The 21,138-nt window shown below is 33.8% G+C and overlaps 3 protein-coding genes across 5 annotated transcripts in view; 1 reads left to right on the top strand and 2 right to left on the bottom strand.

Annotated features, from left to right (window-relative positions):
* Positions 1-1,203, bottom strand: part of LOC126747021 (serine/threonine-protein kinase Tao) — a 96,401-nt gene extending 95,198 nt beyond the window's left edge. For all 3 annotated transcript variants that reach the window (XM_050455504.1, XM_050455513.1, XM_050455517.1), the window contains exon 1: positions 765-1,203. The gene's annotated coding sequence lies outside the window, so the exon portion shown is untranslated. The remainder of the gene's footprint in view (positions 1-764) is intronic.
* LOC126747097 (uncharacterized) overlaps positions 1-11,725 on the bottom strand; it is a 326,191-nt gene extending 314,466 nt beyond the window's left edge. The window contains exon 1 of the mRNA XM_050455596.1: positions 11,330-11,725. Within this exon, the coding sequence (XP_050311553.1) occupies positions 11,330-11,439 (110 nt within the window). The 5' untranslated portion in view covers positions 11,440-11,725. The remainder of the gene's footprint in view (positions 1-11,329) is intronic.
* LOC126747109 (zinc finger protein-like 1) lies at positions 1,298-19,856 on the top strand. Its single transcript, XM_050455599.1, has 5 exons — positions 1,298-1,545; positions 1,601-1,906; positions 1,957-2,133; positions 19,478-19,566; positions 19,618-19,856. Exons 1-5 carry the CDS (start codon positions 1,444-1,446, stop codon positions 19,805-19,807), a joined length of 864 nt encoding a protein of 287 aa, XP_050311556.1. The 5' UTR covers positions 1,298-1,443; the 3' UTR covers positions 19,808-19,856.
* The last annotated feature ends 1,282 nt before the right edge of the window (positions 19,857-21,138 follow it).

Raw genomic sequence — 21,138 nt, 5'->3', positions numbered from 1 at the left:
ATTTCTAATGCTAGATTGAATGTCCCCGCCCAACTGTTTTAAGAAAATTAGAAATTATAATTAAAATAATCATAACAATTAGAAATCATTCATACCTACTAATAAGGTGTTCCTCTTCAAATGGACTGCTTCTATAGTTGACAAACCATATAAATAAAGGACATTAAACAGTTTACTGTACTAAATACAGGCATGTAAATCTAATTATATTGACAGTAAAGAAATTTAATTTGTGTTTAGGATCAATTAACTTTGGCAATTATAAAAGGAAAAATATTAATTACCTGATAGTTAATGAGTTTGACAAACTAATTAGGACCTTACTTTTACCCATTAAGGTATTTCAGTAAAAAACTGTACTCACTATAAAAATCTCATAATGCCAAATAATGGGCTTATTATGAAATCAAACATTTATTCTCACTATGGGAATAATTTAACAAAGAATTAAGGATTGTTTGCATATTAATAACAAATGGGGAAATGGGATTTGTTTGTGCTCTTATGAGAGATACAGTTATTTGGCAATATTTAGGCACTAATCTGCTACAGGACCTTATAGACTCATTTAAAAATTGCAACAAAAATAACATAATTTGTTGTTAATGTAGCCAAAAGGGTGGGATATGTTTTGCATTAGTTTACGATTCCCTTGCATAAGAATTTCCAAGTATTAATGATAAACGGTATTTAGAGGATAAAAGACTTTAATTAGTTCAACTTGTTTACAAAATAAAGATTAAAAAGAAGGAAGAAAAACTTACAAAATACTGGCAGCAACGAATCAAAATGGCGTCCAATGAAAATTACACCATCACTTTCACAGATAATCCGGGCGCCTCGGGGGCTGCGTTTCACATAACTTTGGGGGCCGACGCGTAAAATATAAGCGCGACTTGTTGGTAAACCGAAAAATAAACAATTTATGGCTTTTTTCCACGATACAAAATCGAAAACAACTCGGGCAGCACTGGGAGGTAGAAGTCGCACAAATGTCACCTGAGTTTATAACCTAAAATTAACAGTGTTGACGTTTTCGGGCAAAAAAGACGCCTCTCGCTTGTGTGTTTTAATGAAATTCGAAAGATAAAAGATTAAAACTTAATCAGGAAACGAGATTGGTGTAAATAATCAGGAAAATTAATAAAAAAACGGATAACCCCACCCAAAATAGATATTTTTTGGTTGACACATTACAGGTGATAAAACAGTTTTCTATTTACAGCTGGTGCAACGGCTTATGGCGACCTCCGGTGACGATATTCAGAAAATAATCGTTTTTTTTAAACAGAAACCTGTAACTTCAATATAAACACATCTGATTGAAGAATCGAACTGACCTGTCAAATACGTGTAAAATGTATAGTTGTATTTTTCTTTGAAACAAAAAACACCCCATTTACTCGTCTTTTGAACCATTAATGCAATAAATAGCTCAAAACCATGGGTCTGTGCAAGTGTCCCAAACGGCGAGTCACGAATCAATTCTGCTTCGAGCATAGAGTTTGTGTTTGCGAAAACTGTATGGTAACAAACCATCCTATTGTAAGTTTCCCTTCAATTAACACCAAATCCCGTCTAATCTAGCAAACATTTCTAGTGTGTAGTTCAGTCGTACATCCAATGGCTGCAAGACAGTGATTACAACTCAATATGTGAACTATGCTCCAAAGAATTACATGTAGAAGACAGCATAAGACTTACCTGTTACCATGTCTTTCACTGGTCCTGTCTGGACCATTATTCAAGACAGCTACCCCCTACTACAGCCCCAAGAGGCTACGTATGCCCATCATGTAAAAACCCTTTATTCCCAGCACCAAACTTAATCAGCCCTGTGGCTGATGTTTTAAAGGAGAAGCTTGCCGGAGTCAATTGGGCAAGGGCTGGGCTGGGATTGCCATTGGTAAGACCAATAAAGTGCATCAAAAACAACATTTTTCAAGTTGTTCTTAGCTTTCAGAGGAAAGGGAAGTAAAATCAATGATTGGGACTACAAATTCTATGCCACTGCAGCCATCACGCTCGTTAACAGCAAGCCCATCACATTCGGTGGTTAATATGGATGAACATGGGGCTTTTAATAGGATAGAGAGTTATCATGGGATGTCTGCTAATAGGAAGGCTTTTCAAGTAAGTAAAAAAGGTGCATTATAAGTTTTTTTTATTTATTGTTGTATACTTATTGATCAAAGAAATCCATTTATATTAAAATTATAAGAATATAACCAGTTACATCCAAGTTTAGTGAGAAGTATCACATCATATCATTTAAAATAAAGCTTCTTGGTAAAAAGAGCTTGCTAAATATGGTATGGAAGAGGAAGTGGCACCAACACTCCAATTTCCTTTTTATCCAATTTTATCCTTAAATTGTTAAAAAAAAATTAACAGCCTTCTGCCCTAAATTTGGTGTTAAAAATTCTACTGATCTTGTAAATAAACTAACAGACTCACAATAATTGCCTAATAATTATCTATTGGTTTCTTTTGATGTAACTAATCTTTTCACTACAGTGCCTAAATCTGAAAGTGTGAATATAATTAAAAATATCTTGAAGGACAAAATAAATAACAATAATCTTATTTCCCTAATAACATTACTTAACCACTGCCTTTCTCAAGATTTTTTCCTTTTTAATAATACATTTTACCAAAAGCCAGATGGCCTGGATATGGGCAGTTGCTTATCTCCATTTTTGGTGGAGGTCTTTATGGATCACATGGAATCAAATTTTATAATATTAAGGCTTTTGATCGGGTTGACCATGGGCTGTTGGTGAATAAGTTGGGTAAATTTGGTTTCTCTCTGAAAGCATGTAGGTTTATGGTATCTTATCTTACCGGAAGGCCTCAGCAAGTTAAAGTTGGTAAAAAATTGTCAAAAATATATATAGTAACATCTGGGGTGCCTCAGGGCAGTAACCTTGGGCCTCTCTTATTTCTAATTTTTCTGAACGATTTGCCAAACTGTATAAAGCATGCTAGATGGATGTCTTGTGTTTGCTGATGATTTTAAATTATTTATGCACATAACATCTCTTATTGATTGTCTTGAGCTGAAAATTGATTTGAACTTGGTGGCCCAGTGGTTCAGAGAAAATAAAATGTCATTAAACATAGATAAATGTTGATGAAAATTCTAACCTTCACAAGAAAAATGCAATTTATAAATTTTGATTACAAAATTGATAATTTATCATTAACTAGGAAAAGTAAATTTAGGGATCTTGGAGTCTGTTTTCAAACAAATCTCAAATTTAAGCAACACTATGAAACTATTGTAAACAAAGCATATAAGCTTCTTGGTTTTGTAATAAGAAATACAAAACATTTTAAAGAAATAAAATCAATAATAATTCTGTACAACTCACTGGTCAGACCGATCTTGGAGTATGCCTCAGTTATCTGGGCACCTAAAGTAATGGTGCATATTAATATGATTGAAAGGGTCCAAAAAAGATTTTTAAGATACCTGTACTTAAGAACACATAATGCATATCCTTATATGATCTATAATAGTATGCTAATTAAATTTAAAATGGTACAATTGAGTGTTAGGCGTAATATGAATGATGTCTTATTTATTTACTACATAACTAACAACTTAAAATATAAGAACTGTTCTTTAATTAATCATCTATCATATTAATTTTAGAATAAGAAATAACAATCTTTTCCAGTGTTCACCCTCAAGTTGTTCGCCATTTAATAGAATGATGCAAGAAAGTAATAATTAGATACAAAAATATGATATAGATCTCTTTAATATTAGTATTCGCCAAATTAAGACTGATTTTGTATACTTATCTGATTAATTATTTACTTGTTAATCTGTTCTTTTTGTTTTTGATTTTTAATTGAAAGTAGGTGTATTTTATTAAATGTTATTAGTTTTAGTGTAGGTTTAGTTTCATCATTATTATTGGTTTTCCTTTTTCTTTCTGCAAGCCAGTAAGCACTTCCACATATAATTACATTTCAAATGTGTTTGTAAGAGTATAAATAAATAAATAAGTAAATAAATAAATAAATAAATTAATAAATAAATAATGACTGATAACAATAAAGAAATTTTTAATTGGTACAGATATGTTGACGATTGTCTCTGTTTCTTGAATTGTGACACAGTAGGAGCTCAGTTACTCTAACAAGCTAAACCAAATACACCCTAAGATTTCTTTCACACTAGAAATAGAAACAAATAATAATTTGGAATTTTTTAGACTTAACAATACATAAACAATCAAATAGTTTAGAATTTTCAATATACCGGAAACCCACTCAAACAGACCACATAATTTCAAATGTTTCCCTCACCAACACAAAATGGCTGCCTTTAATTGTTACATTCACCGTATTTAAGCATTCCTCTATCTCCTTCTAATTTTCAAAATGAAATAAATGTTCTTAAATAAATTGCTTATCCTCCTGGGACCCAGAGTTGTTTTTTTTTAGGAAAAAAAAATCCTTTTAAATTTCGTTTAAAAGTGTAAAAAGAAACAACTTTTGTTAATAACTTTTTTTATTTTTTTTATAGTTAACAAAAAAACTGGTGTCCATTTAAGTGGACATTGGGTCTTAATCCCTAGAAAAAATAGAATATACAAAAATATTTTAAATTCTTAAAATAAGAAATACATGTTTCATTTTAAACTAACATTTTAAAAATAAAAATATAAAAATGTCAACATAGCTTAAGAATTCAGAAAATATTATATTTCTGCATGCAAAATTAAAAAAAAATACAAGTTTTACTGAAAAAAAAACGAAAAATGCAGTTATTTCAAAATTGTTTAGAATGAAACTCTTTGAAACAGTTTCTATTGCTTGTTATGCATTAAAAAGTTTCGCAAGTATCACAATAAAATTAGGTTTTTTTATTACAATTTTTTTATTTGCATCTTACAGAATTTTTTATCTCAGAATCTATTTCAGGAAAATGTTCGCGTTTTTTTCTATTAGTTGAATTTGGAGATAAAGAGTCAACCATGATATTTCCTGCTGGGTTTTTTTCTAGTAGTTATACTTCGTGGCATGTCTATTGCAGCATCAGGCTATCTTGTTAGCAAGTATGTGGCAATCTCTATTTTGAATTCAAGAAATTGCTGAACTTTTCGGGGATGTGTTTTAAAAAATGCTTTATCTCTCCGATAAAGAACCCAAGAGTTTGCCATTGCCAAATCAAAAAAATGGAAATTTGTTCTTACTGTCCATTTTCTTGACCTTGCTTGAATTCTATAGTAGCTGATCATTTTATCTATGAGATCAATTCCACCCATGCAGTCATTGTATTTTGCCACAATTTCAGGTCTTGGGACTTATTTCCCATCTTTTTTTGACCATCACTTGCACTCATTGATTGGTTGACTTCCTAAAGCCGTAGATGCCATTAGAACAGATTTTAAATCATACCATTGCACAACAAGCAACTTGCCATCCTCCCGTTTTAAACTGTTCCGAGGTTCCACGAGCCATTTTTGTCAACGTTTTGTCAGGTGTCAAGTGAACAGCTGCTGGTACACGTGACTTCATTATGGTACCAGTGCTATACAAATTCCGTTCATGGAGGTATTCAAGAAGTGGAATGGTTGTAAAATATCTGTCGTGGTAAATATGTGATCCTGGAAGTAAAGTCTTTATACCAACTGAACAACAGCAGACCAAGATTTTTAGCTGTATTATCCAAAAATGTATTTTTGCCTTGATACATTTCAAAATCTACAACAAGGCCATCAGAAGCAGCACATACCACATTTATCAGTCCTTCATGGTTGGGTTTACCTCTCACAAACTGCTTCATGTGACAAATTCCCGTGAAAGGAATCATCTGCTCGTCTACAGCAACAATTTTTTCTCTGGGTAGCTGCAAACATCCTTGTCTCACCCTTTCTAAATTTGGACGTACTTTCCAAAATCTATCAGATTTACGATTATCTTTAGAGATGTCACCATCTACCACAAGTTTTAAATTGCTCCTTATCGCAACAAATCTGTCTCTGGCCATAACATCATCTGGAATCGCTGAAACTCTAGTTGTTTTGACCCAGTACAGCCTAATCCTTGGATACTTTATACAGGACATTAGGCATACTACGCCAAAAAATTGTTTTATCTCATTTAACGTAAGTTTCAGAAATAATCCTTTTAATTCAACATATCTAGCATTTGTACAGTCACACATTGTTTGAAAAAATTTCATCATCAATACAAATTGTGAGGTAGTCTTTTGCGGCCCATGTACTTCGACTTTCACAATCAGATTTAGCAGGAGAGGAATCTCCAAATTCCTGAGGTGAGAATACAGGATTTTTCTTCCAAACAGCTCTCCTTGAAGAAGTTGGAACTTCATTGGAAGTTGTTAAATTATTTTTAAGGACACTAAGAGGAAGGTAGTCCTCCTCATCTTCACTGCTAGACACAACATTTTCAGCCTCATCTTCTTGCTGATTGTTTTGAATGTCCAGATCTTCAGTTTCGCCTTCGTCGTCGGACATTCCACAGTCTGAGTCGTCCTGGATAAGATTCAAAATTTTCTCTAACTTTTCGTCGTCTTCTCCAGGCCTCAAAAACTTTTTTCGGCCGAATACAGCTAAAACAAGCAAAAAGACGATAATAACAAATTGTGGTGATTAAGTCCCAATGTCCATTAAAATGGACAGGTAATGTTTAGGCAGATTAAAGAAAAAACAAAGGACCAATAAAAAAACTATTTACGTTAAATTGTTAAATAAACATTATATTTTAAATTTCTCTAAAAAAAACATAAATAAATTACCAGATGTAGAGTACATACCATCATAGGAAGTACGGCGCCCTGTCGCCATTTTTTTTGTAAACAAACACTTGCGTCACCTCTCAAGCACGTGGCTAAACTGACGAAACTTATATTCGGTGGTTGCGCACAAGCACTTAGATAACCGCGCGCATATTACCAGATATTTCTAGAAATAAGTGGATTAAAAATTTTTGTTTGCGTGTCCATTAAAATAGACGCTGGGTCTCAGGAGGTTATAATAATAACTATGACCCCGAACTAATTAATATTTTAATCAGAAAAATAAAATTAGCAAAAATTAAAAAACAGATATTTCCTGATGTTACAAAAGATAGTAAATTCATATCTCCCCCATTTATTAATTCTCATCTAAATAAGAAAATCAACAATAGCTTCATTAAACACCAATCAGAATTACAAATTTCTTATAAAACTAAAAACAACTTCGGTTCGATTTTGATCATTACCAAGGATAAACTTGACACATTATCAAAGAGTGGTATTTACAGATTGCAGTGTGATTCTTGTGATTGCTCATATGTGGGACGAACTTGTAGACCCTTAAAAACACGCATAGCCGAGCACTTAAGTAGACCCTCATCTGCATTTGGTGAACATATAAAGTCTAATAACCATAATTTCAGTCCAAAGTCTAATTCTAAAATTCTCCAACAGGTTGGAGAATTTTAGAGACTCCTCTAAAATCTATAACGACTAGATTTTATTGAGGACATTTATATCACTAACGAGCTCATAAAAAATCCCTCTTGTTTAAATATACAAGTGAACCTTGACAGACCTTACGTTTCATTACATAGAAGACTCCACAAATAAAATTTTTTATAAGCATTGGCAACTTTCTAATTTAAAAGTTTGCTTTTACATCCTTAAAGGATAACAACTTCCTTACCCGAACAAAAATTCACTGTTGAGGTCTAATTTGTGCCACCAATTTATAACCAACTCGCACTACCGCACATCATTTACGATAATGACATCTAGACCGATCTGTCGCTACTACCACTCTGATAGGTTCGCATAATATAAATATTAATTTTAAAGTAAAGTTAACTGTAGGCTAACCTAATTTGACATAGTATTTCCCGCCATCTAAGCCATAATAAATGTAAACAAAACACAAAGAAGACAAACGTTTCCCCCCTTTTTAAATACTGTTCGTCCTGTTTAGTGTTCTGTATAGTCTTAAGTGTGCCTAAATGTCACGTATAATTTTAATAATATCAAATGTGTTCCCACTATAGTAAACTTCTGGGCTTAACTGACAAGTGAGTACATTCCATTCGTTCACCTTTGACTATAGTGTCTTTTACGCATTTAATACTCAACTCATTTCAGTTAGCACTGATGATGGCTCATACGCCGAAAGCGCTCTGCTAAGCTTTTAAAATAAAATTGCTCTGAATACATCTGGTTTGATTAATTTGTAAATATGGTGTGGTCTACAGAAATATGAATTTTAGATGCTTTAGAAATGTATGCAATAATACTGATTGGACAGGGGTATATCATTCCCTTGTTTTTCTTAACCACTTTAGTGACTTTGTTTTAAATATTTTCATTAAGGGTTTTCCTTAAAACTTCATTATAATTCTCAGTTATTTAATAACATTTTATAGTAGCTAAATGACTTAAAAAAATACAAAAACCTTACTTTTCTTAAAGAAATTTCTCAAAAACTTCATGTTGATTATAAATTAAAAAAAAAATTGAATATAAAAAATTCATACCAGTTTTAGTTCAGGAAATTTTTTTAAAGAAACCAGTCAGTGCCTGTTGGTGGTTGGATTTAGGTTAAAATTAAGTTTTGGAGACAAAAGTGTACATTTGCTAATGTTTTGAGCTAAATGAGGGTATTCGGAAATCTAAGGAAGACCAAAGGTTAAGGTAAAATATGTAAATCTCTTACCAGTACATTAAATAAAAGTAAATGTATAGGTTAAACAAAGTATATAGGTAGTAGTTTTTTATAGGTATATTATTTGCCTTCATCTTCAAGTCCAGAAAAGAAATCATTATATGGCTAAAGAATAAGAGATTACCACATACAGGCATATTATCTGAAAAAAAAAGTGAAATAATTTAGTATGAAATGTGTGTATTTGGTCACAGTTTCTCGGAAGGAGACTATATCCATTTTGGGCACTATTTGCTGTTTGGGCTGTGTCTCTCTCACAGCCGTTGCAATTTTCTACCCCACAGCTACTTTTAACTCTACTTTTACTTTTTTTAGGTTTACTTAGCCTATTAAGGAACCCTTGAAGCTCAAATGCAACACGCGCAATAATAGCAGGCCAAGTGGCAATGTGTAACATTGGCATTTTGCTTAACATGTAAATGATACAGTATATTTTATAGCTAACGCTCTAAACGCTCCCACCTTCTGTTTGAATTTAAGACCAGAAAAATGAGCAGAAGCTTTAATTTAAAAAAATGTCTGACAACCTTAGAACATTGAAAGGCCTTTCAATGTTCAGCCCAAGCGAAAACTTCTATTATACGATTTTTCTGGGTGGATATTCGTACTGATTGCGCGTATCAATACAAAACAAGTATAGACGTTATTAATACTTAACAATAACAAGTTTATTGATAAATAAATATATTGGTTACATACGTTTTAATGAAAATAAAACGTAAAAATAAAACGTAATTGGATGTGAAGATTTTACTGGAAAAAATCCATGCATTTTCACTTGCTTAATGTTTTTTCATCCGCGCTTTTTGGCTTTTTGATTGGTTCATTTCACATCTGAAAGCTAAGTGCATTAATAAGCAGTACTTTTGTTTTAAGCATAGCTTTCCGCTTCGGTGTTTTCTAGATTTCGTTAAAAGTCACTGGAACCCATGGATTTCGATCAAAAAAATGTTATTACCAATTTATTACGGTTAAAGTAAAAACTATATATGTTTCATTACCCGGTTTTTTAGTCGAATAGGTCTGGTACATCATTAGTATGAGGTGGTTCTAAAATTCTCTGGTCATTTAAAAAATTTTGTTAAATCTGTAAAAGTATTTTCAGTTAACCTGTTTTTTTTTTACAGTTACCAAGGGTACATTTCTTAGTTTCAACTGGGTGAAAGTCGCCAGGATTTTCATTATTACCCAGATAGATTTAGATATACAGGGTGTCCGGAAGCTAGATGCAATCCTTTAAGGGGGTGATAGCTGACTTAATTTCAAACATTTTAAGCTAAATATGTGTAGGTCGAAATTTGTTTATAAATTTTTTATGGCAATTTTTGCATTTTTCTCAAGAAATACCAAAATTTCACACTTAAACGGTAATAGAGCGCAAGTTACAATTAGTATCGGAGTTTCAAAGTTTATTTTGTTTTGTCTAATGTTTATTAATAAAAATACGATCAATTCCAAGCTTCTGTGTAAACTTATAGAAAAAATAGAGACATTAAAACGCCCTTTATTTTTAGATCTCACTCATGCCTGGCCAATTCTCAGAATTATGGCCTCTTTTGTGCGGCAGGTCATGTAAACAAAAATTATTAGACTGAGACCTCTCATAAGCCTACTAAGCATTAGAGCTCCGGTTGTGGGGTTATTTTAGGTTTTAATGTTAAATAAAAAACAATTTTGTTTAAACTATTTATTGTTCATGTTCAAAATGCAATCCATTATTTCTAATACAGGCACGAGCCATTTTCGTTACTTCGGTGGTGGTTACTCTTATGGTCATATCTTCTTTCATCCTGTCAAATGCTTCATTTCATTTATTTTGCGAATCAACTCTTCTCTTGTTCTTATTTCGGTGGTGTATACAAGCTCCTTTGCCCGGCCCCATATGAAAAAATCCAACGGAGTTAGGTCAGGCGATCGAGGAGGCCAAGGAAAGGATTCGCCTCTACCGATCCAACCGTCCGGAAAACAGTCGTCTAAGTAATTCCTGACAGCCAAGGACCAATGCGCTGGACAACCATCTTGCTGAAAGATTATTGGTCTTTCTCGTTCCAATAATCCAGCTTCGTCTAGAAGAACGGGGATATGATTTTGTAGAAAATCTAAATAGTTGGCACCATTTAAATTCTCTGGTAGAAAATATGACCCAATAATAGTCCTGCCTATTACTCCGGCCCACACATTGACCGAAAATCTGTTGAAGTGATTTTTGTTTGTTCCAGTGCGGATTTGCATCTTTCAGAGGTTGTGGAAGTTGGTAATACCCTTCCTGGAAAAATTGGACTCGACTGTCCACGAGATACTTTTTAAGAATAACGGGTCCTCGATGTCCATGTTCAGTAAAAAGCGGCAGAACTGAATTCGTCTTCCAGGGTCTTCTTCTTGTAAGCCCTGTACCCCCTTTCTTCATGGTCGTCCACACCTTCCATATAGAAAGGCCAAGGTCTTCAGCTACTTTTCTGACGCTTGCAGTAGGGTCTGCGGTAAAAGCTTCCAGTATTTGCTCCTCAATCTCTACATTATTATGGCCAGGGTTGACTCTACGTGCCGGATTATTCCCAATGCAAACTTCAGTAAGAGGGCGAAAGGTGTTTTGAAACACCCTGAAGTTTGGTAACCTCCGATCTGGATAACGTTCCTGGTACAAGCGTCGTGCCAAAGCTCCATTACCGTTAGCGCGTCCATATGTGAAGACAATGTCAGCGTACTCTTGGTTGGTAAATTCCATTTTACAATACTGTTTAATAAAACGGGCAGAAACTCGATTTAAAAAACAGTGGATGCAGTCAGTACGAAGTTGATAATCTTACAAAATTAGAGGCGAGAGTGAAACTAAACAACAAGAGGCTTTTTTTTCCTTTTGGTAAGGTGAGGGAATGCTCTTTTACGCACACCGAGCTTGAGCTGGGTAGTGTGGGACTCTCCTAGATAGGAATACCCACTAAGCCACTCACCAAGCAAGGTTTGACCTCTCACCTCCACTGCCCGGTTACGGGTCGGAAAACCTGCTTAACCGGAACCTCTATGTTCGGTTGCCTCTTGCTCTTTTCTAGAAGAGCGCCTCTTCAGCATGCTGTCTCTTCCCTGTATCTCCGTATTTCTACGGCAGGGCTCGTAGTTCTTCAATCATTTCTGGGATGCTTGTAAGCAAATCCCTGGGTCTTTTGTAATAGACCCGTCTTTGTCTTTCTACTGCTGGATCGTAGTTTGTTAGGTGTTGCAGATCTTGGCATGGATGATTTCTTAGTTTTTCATAGAATTTTTGGGCCTTGTTGAGTATAAATTGCGGGATCGAAGTCCAATTTATGTCTCGATGTATGTCAATGTTCCTAATAAACCAAGGTGCATTTAGGGTGGTCCTAATGCACTGGTTTTCTGCGGATGAAAGTCTCTTGATGTTGGTTTTGGACGCATACCCCCACACCGTTGAGGCATACGTCAGCTGAGCTCTCATAACTGCTTTTATTATAAGCAGCTTTGTTTCTTGTCGCATCTCGCTCTTCCTTCCTAGGATAGGATAGAGTTGTGTCATTGCTTTCTTGCACTTTGCTATGTTGGCAGCAATGTGATCTCCCCAGTTCAACCTCTTGTGGAGTACAAGAGGCTAAAATCACACGTTTTTATTTATTAAGCGAGTACCTAACTTCTAACCCCCACCCCAAAGTACCTACTAGGTACCCCTTACCCTACTGTATCTACTATTAGGTACCTCTGCTTAATTTTGTTTTTTATTACTTTTTATTTACCTGAACTGTCCCATAATAGAAAACCAATCCAGTAAGTTTTGTTTACATGACCTGCCGCACCAAAGAGGCCATAATTCTAAGAATTGGCCAGGCATCGGCATGAGTGACATCTTAAAATAAAGGGCAGAAGCTAGGCATAATTTTAAAGAGGTTTGAACGACGAAAGTATTTTCATAACAATTATTTAAACATAAAACAAAGCATTTTTATTTTAACTCCATATTTATTTTTTACGTTTCAATATCTCTATTTTTTCTAATAAGTTTACACAGAAGCTTGAAATTGATCGTATTTTTATTAATACACATTAGACAAACCAAAATAAACTTTGAAACTCCGATACTAATTGTAACTTGCGCTCTATTATCGTTTAAGTGTGAAATTTAGGTATTTCTTGGGAAAAATGCAAAAATTGCCATAAAAAATTTATAAACAAATTTCGACCTACACATATTTAGCTTAAAATGTTTGAAATTAAGTCAGCTATCACCCCCTTAAAGGATTGCATCTAGCTTCCGGACACCCTGTATACATTTCTTTTGATACATTTATATAGCTACACTGAACTGACCACGTGCGAAACAAAATTTAATGCCTAATGTTGCCACTGCTGAAATCGACATTCATTGTTTTAAGCATTTACGCGCGGATATGCATGGTTTTCTTTTAACCTAGCGATTTTAAAATGCTTAATAACTCAGCCTATTAAAGATTTTCTCCCTTTCTTGATAAATTAGTAGATAGTTTTTGCCAAAATCTACTAAATGCAGTTCTTAACCCAATTTCGATAATTTTGTGCCATTCATGTTTTTTTCCCGAGACCCTTCATATACAGTGGACGCGCAAGTTGAAACAAAAAACAAAAAAAACGCTCGGACACGTTGATTTTTATTTTTTGTCGCGATTTTTTTGATGATGAATTTATGTATGGGTGGCAAAAATGAGCTACGACTATCAACTTAATTTTTTTAAATAAAAACATCCATTTTTTATTTAATTTTTTAATTCTGTATAAAATTTTAAGTATGTTTTGTATACCATGTCCTATACCTAACCTCAATATTTATTAAGAAATTTGCTATTAAATTTTTTATAAATAACCATGAATTTTTGGAACAGTTTATAAAAAAAAACAAAACAAAAAAATTAAAATAAATGTTCAAATTGTTGACCATTAACTTCCTGACAGTAAACAAGTCGATATTCAAATTCTTGTAATACTTTACTTATTGTTTGAGGCCTGATTTGTTGTATTTCGGCTTTAATTCTATTTTTTAATTCTTCTAAACTTTCAGGTTTTTCAAAATAAACTTTAGATTTTAGATAACCCCCTATATAAAAATCCAATGGGATTAAATCTGGCGACCTTGCTGGCCATTCAATAAAACCTCTCCTTCCAATCCATCTATTTGGGAAAATGTTGGTAAGGTAATCTCGTATTGTTCGCGAATAGTGTGGGGGAGCGCCATCCTGTTGGAACCATATCTAGTTTACGTTACGTTGAGGCTGACCTCACTCCTAGTCAGAGGAGTGATCTGCAAAAGGTCAAGAAACATTTAGAGTGCTCGGATCTGACAGACAGCTGGATAGAGTGGCCGCTACTCGTGGTGGTGGCTGCTTGATCGCAGCTTCTCATAACATCCACCTAGAGAGGGTTAACTTGGAAGACATCCTTAACTCCACACCACTTATAGATATTTTAGGTTGTAAGCTCACTTATGGTTATTTTGTATTTTATTTATTTGTAATCTATGTCCCTCCTTGCACAACCGAGAGAGACTTTGAAACCTTGTGTGAAACAATTATGTCACTGGATCTGGTCCACACAAAACGTGTTATGATTGTTGGAGATTTTAATGTTCCGTCTTATCAGACAACCAAAGCTAGCAGTGTCAAGTGCAAGCTTTTGACCAACCTATGCGAGATCCTTGGTCTTAAGCAGTTTAACAATATTCTAAATGTTAATAATAGGCTTCTTGACTTGGTTTTTTCAAATTTCGACGTCAGTGTCATCAAAAGTATATCACCGCTTATTGACGAAGATTTGCATCATCCTGCTTTGACAATTTTTTTTAAATCGGCTTCCCCTCATAAATATAATTCTTCTATAAGTTTAAATAATCTACAGCAGTTTAACTTCAGAAAAGCAGACTTTCCAGTCATGTATAATTTGTTGCTTGATGTAGACTGGTTGTCCGTCTTGCAGTCTTCTGACGTTCACAGCGGTTGCCAGGAACTTTACAAAAGACTTGATTCAGCTTTTGCTGCTTCAGCACCTTTAAAACAACGAAGACGACGGCGATTTCCAGTATGGTTTTCAAAACAAATTATTTCTAATATCTTTAAGAAGGAAAAAGCATATTGTGATTATAGATCCTCCCCAACTGAATTTAATCTTTCCAGATACAACAGGTTTCGTCAGACAGTAAAATCTCAAGCCCGTGAGGCCTATAACTCATTTGTGACCCAGGCCGAGGAGAACATTGTCACTGATCCCTCATCGTTTTGGTCTTTTGTTAGAGCTAAGAAAGCTCACTCTTCACTTCCGTCTATCATGTGCGATGCCAATGGTAATTCTTTTCAAGGAACAGAAAATATTGTGCCAGCTTTTGCCAAACTTTTTCAGAATGCCTGTAAAGATCCAATCAACCTCGCAGAAACCTATCCTCCTTCTAATTCCTCAGACCTCATTGACATTCTTCCATCAATTACCACTGAGGAAATTATTGCTGCTAGTCGGAGGCTAAAAAACAAGTTGACAGCCGGTCCAGATGGTGTTCCAAGTTTTGTGGCTAAAGACTACATGTTTGTCCTTTGTCAGCCTTTATGTCATATTTTTAACCTTATTTTAAAAACTGGCAAATTTCCAGGCGTCTGGAAATGTGCTAAAGTAATACCAATTCACAAAAAAGACGATATAAACAGAATCGACAACTACCGACCTTTGCAATTTTTCCAAAACTTTTGAAACTATTGTTTATAACAGAATTCTTCCCCAAGTTCAAGCAGCACGGTTTTATTCCTAAAAGGTCGTGCATCACTAACCTCTGTAATGTGACTTATTTTATTTCTTCAGCCCTCGATAGAAAAAGTCAGGTTGATGTGGTGTATACTGATTGCAGTAAGGCTTTCGATCAGATAAATCATAGCATTCTGCTGGAAAAATCGAACAAGCAATTCAACTTCTCAGAAAGGCTAATTTCGTTGCTTTCGTCATACCTTATTGACCGTCTACAGTTTGTTAAGGTGGAAGGTTGCAGATCTAATACCTTTGTTTCAACTTCTGGAGTCCCACAGGGATCCAATCTCGGCCCACTTCTTTTCATCTTTTATATTAATGATCTTATAGAATTCATTTCCTGCCTTAGACTAGCTTATGCTGATGATCTGAAAATATTCTGGTGTATCAATAGTATCTTGGACTGCTTGTTCTTACAGAGTAACTTGGATCCAATTAGGGGGTGGTGCAGTCGAAATCAGTTATGTCTTAACATCTCGAAATGCTGTGTGATCTCCTTTCCCTGAACCAAGGATCCTGTTTTGTTTAATTACAATATAGACAATCAAATCCTCTGTAGAAGTACTTCTATTAAAGATCTAGGGGTTGTATTCGACGATAGGCTCACATTTGTGCCACATATTGAACAGACAGTGACCTCCTCGTTGAAACTTCTGGGTTTTGTCATTCGAAATAGCCGACTCTTTAACAACTCAAACTCAATAAAACTATTGTACTTTTCCTTTGTTAGATCAAGACTGGAATACGGTTCCTTGGTGTGGCGTCCTTTCTATGAATGCCATGTTGGCTACATCGAGAGTGTTCAGAGAAGGGTTTTAAAGTTTCTTATGTTTCGTAAGGATGGAATATATCCTGTTAGGGGATATGACCATGATCTGATGTTAGGTAGATTTAATCTGCAATCTCTGGTCATGAGGAGAACAATTCATTTTGTAACATTCTTATGGAAGTTGGTCAATAATCAAATAAATTCTCCTCCTCTCTTGAACGATATTCTATTTCATGTACCACGATTTGCTTCTAGAGCAAATATCACTTTTGCTTTAGATCGCGCCAGAACTAACATTAGGTTTCAGGATCCCGTATATCAAATGTGCAGAATTTTTAATTCAGTATCATGAACCTGTGACATATTTGTATGCTCCATAAAGGATCTAGTTTTGTCTCTGACAAACCAACAGTTTTGAACAAAACAATTCCTTTTCTCTTCCTTTTTTCCCTTGTCCCATGAATCCCTTTCTTTGTTCATTCTAATGTTAATTTACATCTCCTTTAATTTTGATATATACATGATGTTAATATAGTAATTTAAGTTTTCCTTATTTTTCTTTCTTTTTGTTATTTAATTTATAGTAATTTAATACTTGTTTACACTTTCAAAACATTAATTGTAGATTTTCCTGTAACTGGGCTTTGCCTGTTGGAAATAAACTGCTAAATAAATATCGAATCTGCCGGTATAAATGGGTTTTCATTATTTGGATAAAGTGCAATTAAACTAGGTACTATCTGATTTTGAAACAACTCTAAATATTTTTCAGAGGTAAGCGCGCCCTCAATAAAATAGGGACCCACAATTGACGTGCCCACAATTCCTGCCCATACGTTTAACTTCTTGGGAAATTTGTGACTTTCCATACTCCAGTGTGGATTTTCTGGTGCCCAATACCGAAAATTTTGCCATTTAAAAAAAACTTGCCTCATCGGAAGAAAAACAATTTTACTTAAAAATTGTGGGTTTGCATTACATTTATTCATCATTATTTCGCAAAACTCTATTCTGCGGATGTGATCATTTTCAATAAGCTCCTGAATTACATGAATTTTATATGGATGCCATTTATTCCTATGCAAATATTTTAGAACGCATGATTTACTAACCGACTGATCTGCAGCAACTTGTCAAGTTGATTTATGTGGATTTTCTTGTAAATCGAGCAAAATATCTAATTGTCTGTTTTCTGGAAGCGTGGGACGGTCCAGGTCATATTTGTCTCTAACATGACCAAAATCTCTAAAGTTTTTTTTTCAATTTTGTTTACTACCGAACGTATAATAGGCCTCTCCGGGTACTTATTCTTAGATAGATCGCGAACTTCGGCCTGTGTTCGAGTCTTGTCGCCATATCATACCATCATCAAAATTGTAATTCTTTGTTTTTCAGTTAAACGCCCCATACTTTTAAATTTTGCAACTGCACTTGACACTTACTAACATTTACGTAAAGTAATACATACTGTTTCCATGCGATTAAATGGTGACAAGGTGTCAACAATCAAATATACCTGTTAAAAAACTATGAAAAAACATGTTTGAATATGCTCAAATGACCCAAACAGATATGGTATACAAAATACACTTAAAATTCTATGCAGAATTAAAAAATTGAATAAAAAATAGGTGTTTCCATGTAAAAAATTGAAGTTGATGGTCGTTGCTTATTTTTGAATCACCCTGTATACATGAATTCATCATCAAAAAAATCACGACAAAAAATAAAAATCGACGTGTCCGAGCGTTTTTTTTTCGAACACACCCCTGAATTTTAATTGAATTTTTCTGTTCCAACTTGCGCGTCCTCACTGTATATTATCTTGCAGGATGTGACATTTTTGAGCTTCAAACCCTAGATTCTAGACGATATTACAGTCACATGTTTTTCTTACATAAAGTTGCTAACGGGCAAATTAATTCTACTAGACTTTGAGCCTTCTTAATTTCCATGTTCCAAGTCAACATATTGGAAATTCCAATCTATGTATTTAAAGTGCCCCTTCGTCGTACCAATTATGGTAATAACAAGGCAATGTCTGTAGTGCAAAGACGTTATAATGAGACATCTAGTCACGATGATCCCTTTATGTCATTCAATAGGTTTAGTGTAAAATGTGCGGAACTGCTTAAGTCGATCATATTTTGTTCACCATTGATTATTAAAATATATATTTAGTTTGTAATCTAGGCTTTTTTATGATAGTTTTTAAGCCTTGTTATAAGATTAATGACTTAATTGTCAATGTATTTTTATGGACAACTGGATCCATTATCCGTTGATAAATAAATAAATAAGTATATTGAAGTACTGGCCCCGCTGCTAGTTTTTTTTTATCTAGAGCTTTATGTACATTATTAGTATTTGCTGAGCAGGCAAGACATTAGTTTCAAAATTTGTTTAATTTTATGTGAATAACTATTTCCAACACTTTTGAACTTAAGGTAAAATACTTATAAACGGTGAAAATCTGCTGGATTAGGTATTTTAGGAATAGGATACACAACCGATCTACTCTATGACCTTAGGAAGTAACCTTCTTCCAAGCTATTCTCAATATGAGTAATATGGTTTAAAATCTGGGGCAAATAATAAAGATTCAACATATTATTATGAAAATGTAAATACGTTAATTATTCTCCTAGTTTTTGTACAATTTTATTAGTATTCTGTAGTTAAAGTTGATTTGTAGGGTTTCTTTAGGGTTCTACTTACGTTTGGTTTATTATTTTTATCTATAGTGTTTAGTTTTTAAGTAGTTCATCTTGTTCGAGAGCCCCATTTTGGCCCCAATTTAGGTTATATTATTGTAAATCCCTGTAGTTCTAATTTTCTAGAATTTGTATACTTGCTTGCTTTGACTGTCAGTATTCTCCTAAAATTATTGGTCTCTTTGGGCAAAAACAATGAAGATAATTCTAAATATTTCGAAACTGTTCCATCGGGTTTTAAAAAGGACGCGCTTCGTGACAATTCGTTCAGTTTTAATTGTTTAGTCAGTTTTTACCTTGGAAACAATTAAACGACAGTCAAGGCGAGTTAGGTTAGTGTTTTTGACGTTGACAATAAAAGTGTGTTCCCGAATTTCGTTACAATATGTAGAGTGATGACGTCGTCACCAGCAGCTAACTAGCTTTGGACTTTTGTGTCCTATACAATAAAGCACTTTTTGATTTTACCTTCCTCTACTACGCATAACTGATTAATAATAAATTTATTACTTTTTCAGGATATAAGAGAAACAAAACCGTTAATTGACCACGACGATGATAAATACAAGAGAAGACCCGCCTCAGAGATGGTGAGCACTTGGTGGAAGTAAGTAAATATAATCACTAAAAGTTTTTTTTTCAATATGTGAATTTTCAGAATAACTTTTGGAGCGCCGCTACACTCCGGCCGTTCAAAATTCCGAAAATACTGCACTTACGGCACATTAATAATATTACTGATTATTTTATTCCTGTTTTTAATGTCTCGCCTCGGAAGATATTCGACAGAAAACGATCCGAACTTCGAGGAGCATAATAATCCGTTTATTAACGTGGCTGTCGATTGAAGTTATTTTTGAAAAAAATGTAAATAGATTTTAAGATATTTTAGGATTATAGTTGTGTTTTGTTTTTTTAATAAATCACCGCTATTGCATTTAGTTTCGCGGGTTTCAACCGTAAATTATAAGATTATAAATAAACAAATTAGGCCATATCATTTACAAATTTAAATATTTACGCCGGGCAGAAAACGTTTGTTTCTTTGAACCGTTCTTTCGACTAAATATTTACGTGAACTTCTGTATTTTCACCGTGTAATAAGAACCCGAAAGAATTTTAAGGATTGTGGTAATAATTTAGGATCGATGACATGTTTATGAGGAGTTTTCAGGCATATTTTTAGCAATTCACGGAATTTTTTTAAGGTATTTCGGCATAACTAGAGTTTGCAGCTTACCATTCAAGGGAATTCTACTGTAATTATGTTAATTCTTCAAAATTTACACTGTCCTATTTTGAATTCAGATTATTTCCTTTAGGCATTTTATTAATAACTTGTGCCACTTCTTCAGAATTTCGTTTTTGAGATACAGGGTGAAATTATAAAGAGTTTTATAGCAAAGGCCTTAGCTAACGGCTTTTTGTGATAGGGGATTGTGAAAATAATAATAATGTTTATTTGGCAAGTTACTCCATACAAATACAATAATATAAATTATAATTCTATAAAAACCACCATATCTTAATAAAACTAATAAAAATATGTAAAATGAGTAAAATACAGCGTTGAACTACATAAATACTTAAGCTAGATATACTCTCTTAGCAACCTTTTAAAATCTCTCATATTACCAGATCCTTTATCACTATTTGGTAAGTTATTAAATTCGCTAAACCCTTTATAAAGTATAGAATTCATTTGGCTAGAATAGCACCTATCTATTAAAATAAAGTTATTTCGATTTCTAGCTTAATAAGTATGGAAATGTTTAAATTGTGTTCTATCACAGATATAGGGCGGTAACACTTTTTGCTTAAGCTTAAATAAAAACACCTAAGCACTAGATAAAATCTTGTTCTTAACAGACAACATATTTAAAATATTAAGCATTAAGTCGATGGGCGTTTAACTACCACAATTTATAATAGCTCGCATTGCTCGGTATAGAACTAATTGTAATTGTTCGATGTACAAACTAGGTAGATTGTACATTATGGCGGAACAGAATTCTAGGTGAGGAACTGCTAGGTTATTATACTATAATAAAAGTCAAGTATTTATTAACAGATTTTTACCCACCATATTAATAAAATAAACTTTTTTTAAACTTTCTCGGTATATAACCGACTTGTTCATAAAATTTGAAATTGCAATCTAACAAAATTCCTAAATATT

The sequence above is a fragment of the Anthonomus grandis genome, chromosome 2 (assembly GCF_022605725.1).
Source record: "Anthonomus grandis grandis chromosome 2, icAntGran1.3, whole genome shotgun sequence".
Taxonomy (NCBI): Eukaryota; Metazoa; Arthropoda; class Insecta; order Coleoptera; family Curculionidae; genus Anthonomus; species Anthonomus grandis.
Note: the sequence above shows the minus strand (reverse complement) of the source record. Positions and strands in the feature narration are given on the sequence as shown.

Excerpts from the sequence above, each read along its gene's own strand:
- LOC126747109 (XM_050455599.1), top strand. The coding sequence starts at position 1,444 with ATGGGTCTGTGCAAGTGTCCCAAACGGCGAGTCACGAATCAATTCTGC. Across the intron at positions 1,546-1,600 it reads TGGTAACAAACCATCCTATT|TGTGTAGTTCAGTCGTACAT; the intron begins GTAAGTTTCCCT and ends AAACATTTCTAG. Across the intron at positions 19,567-19,617 it reads ATGGTGAGCACTTGGTGGAA|AATAACTTTTGGAGCGCCGC; the intron begins GTAAGTAAATAT and ends GTGAATTTTCAG.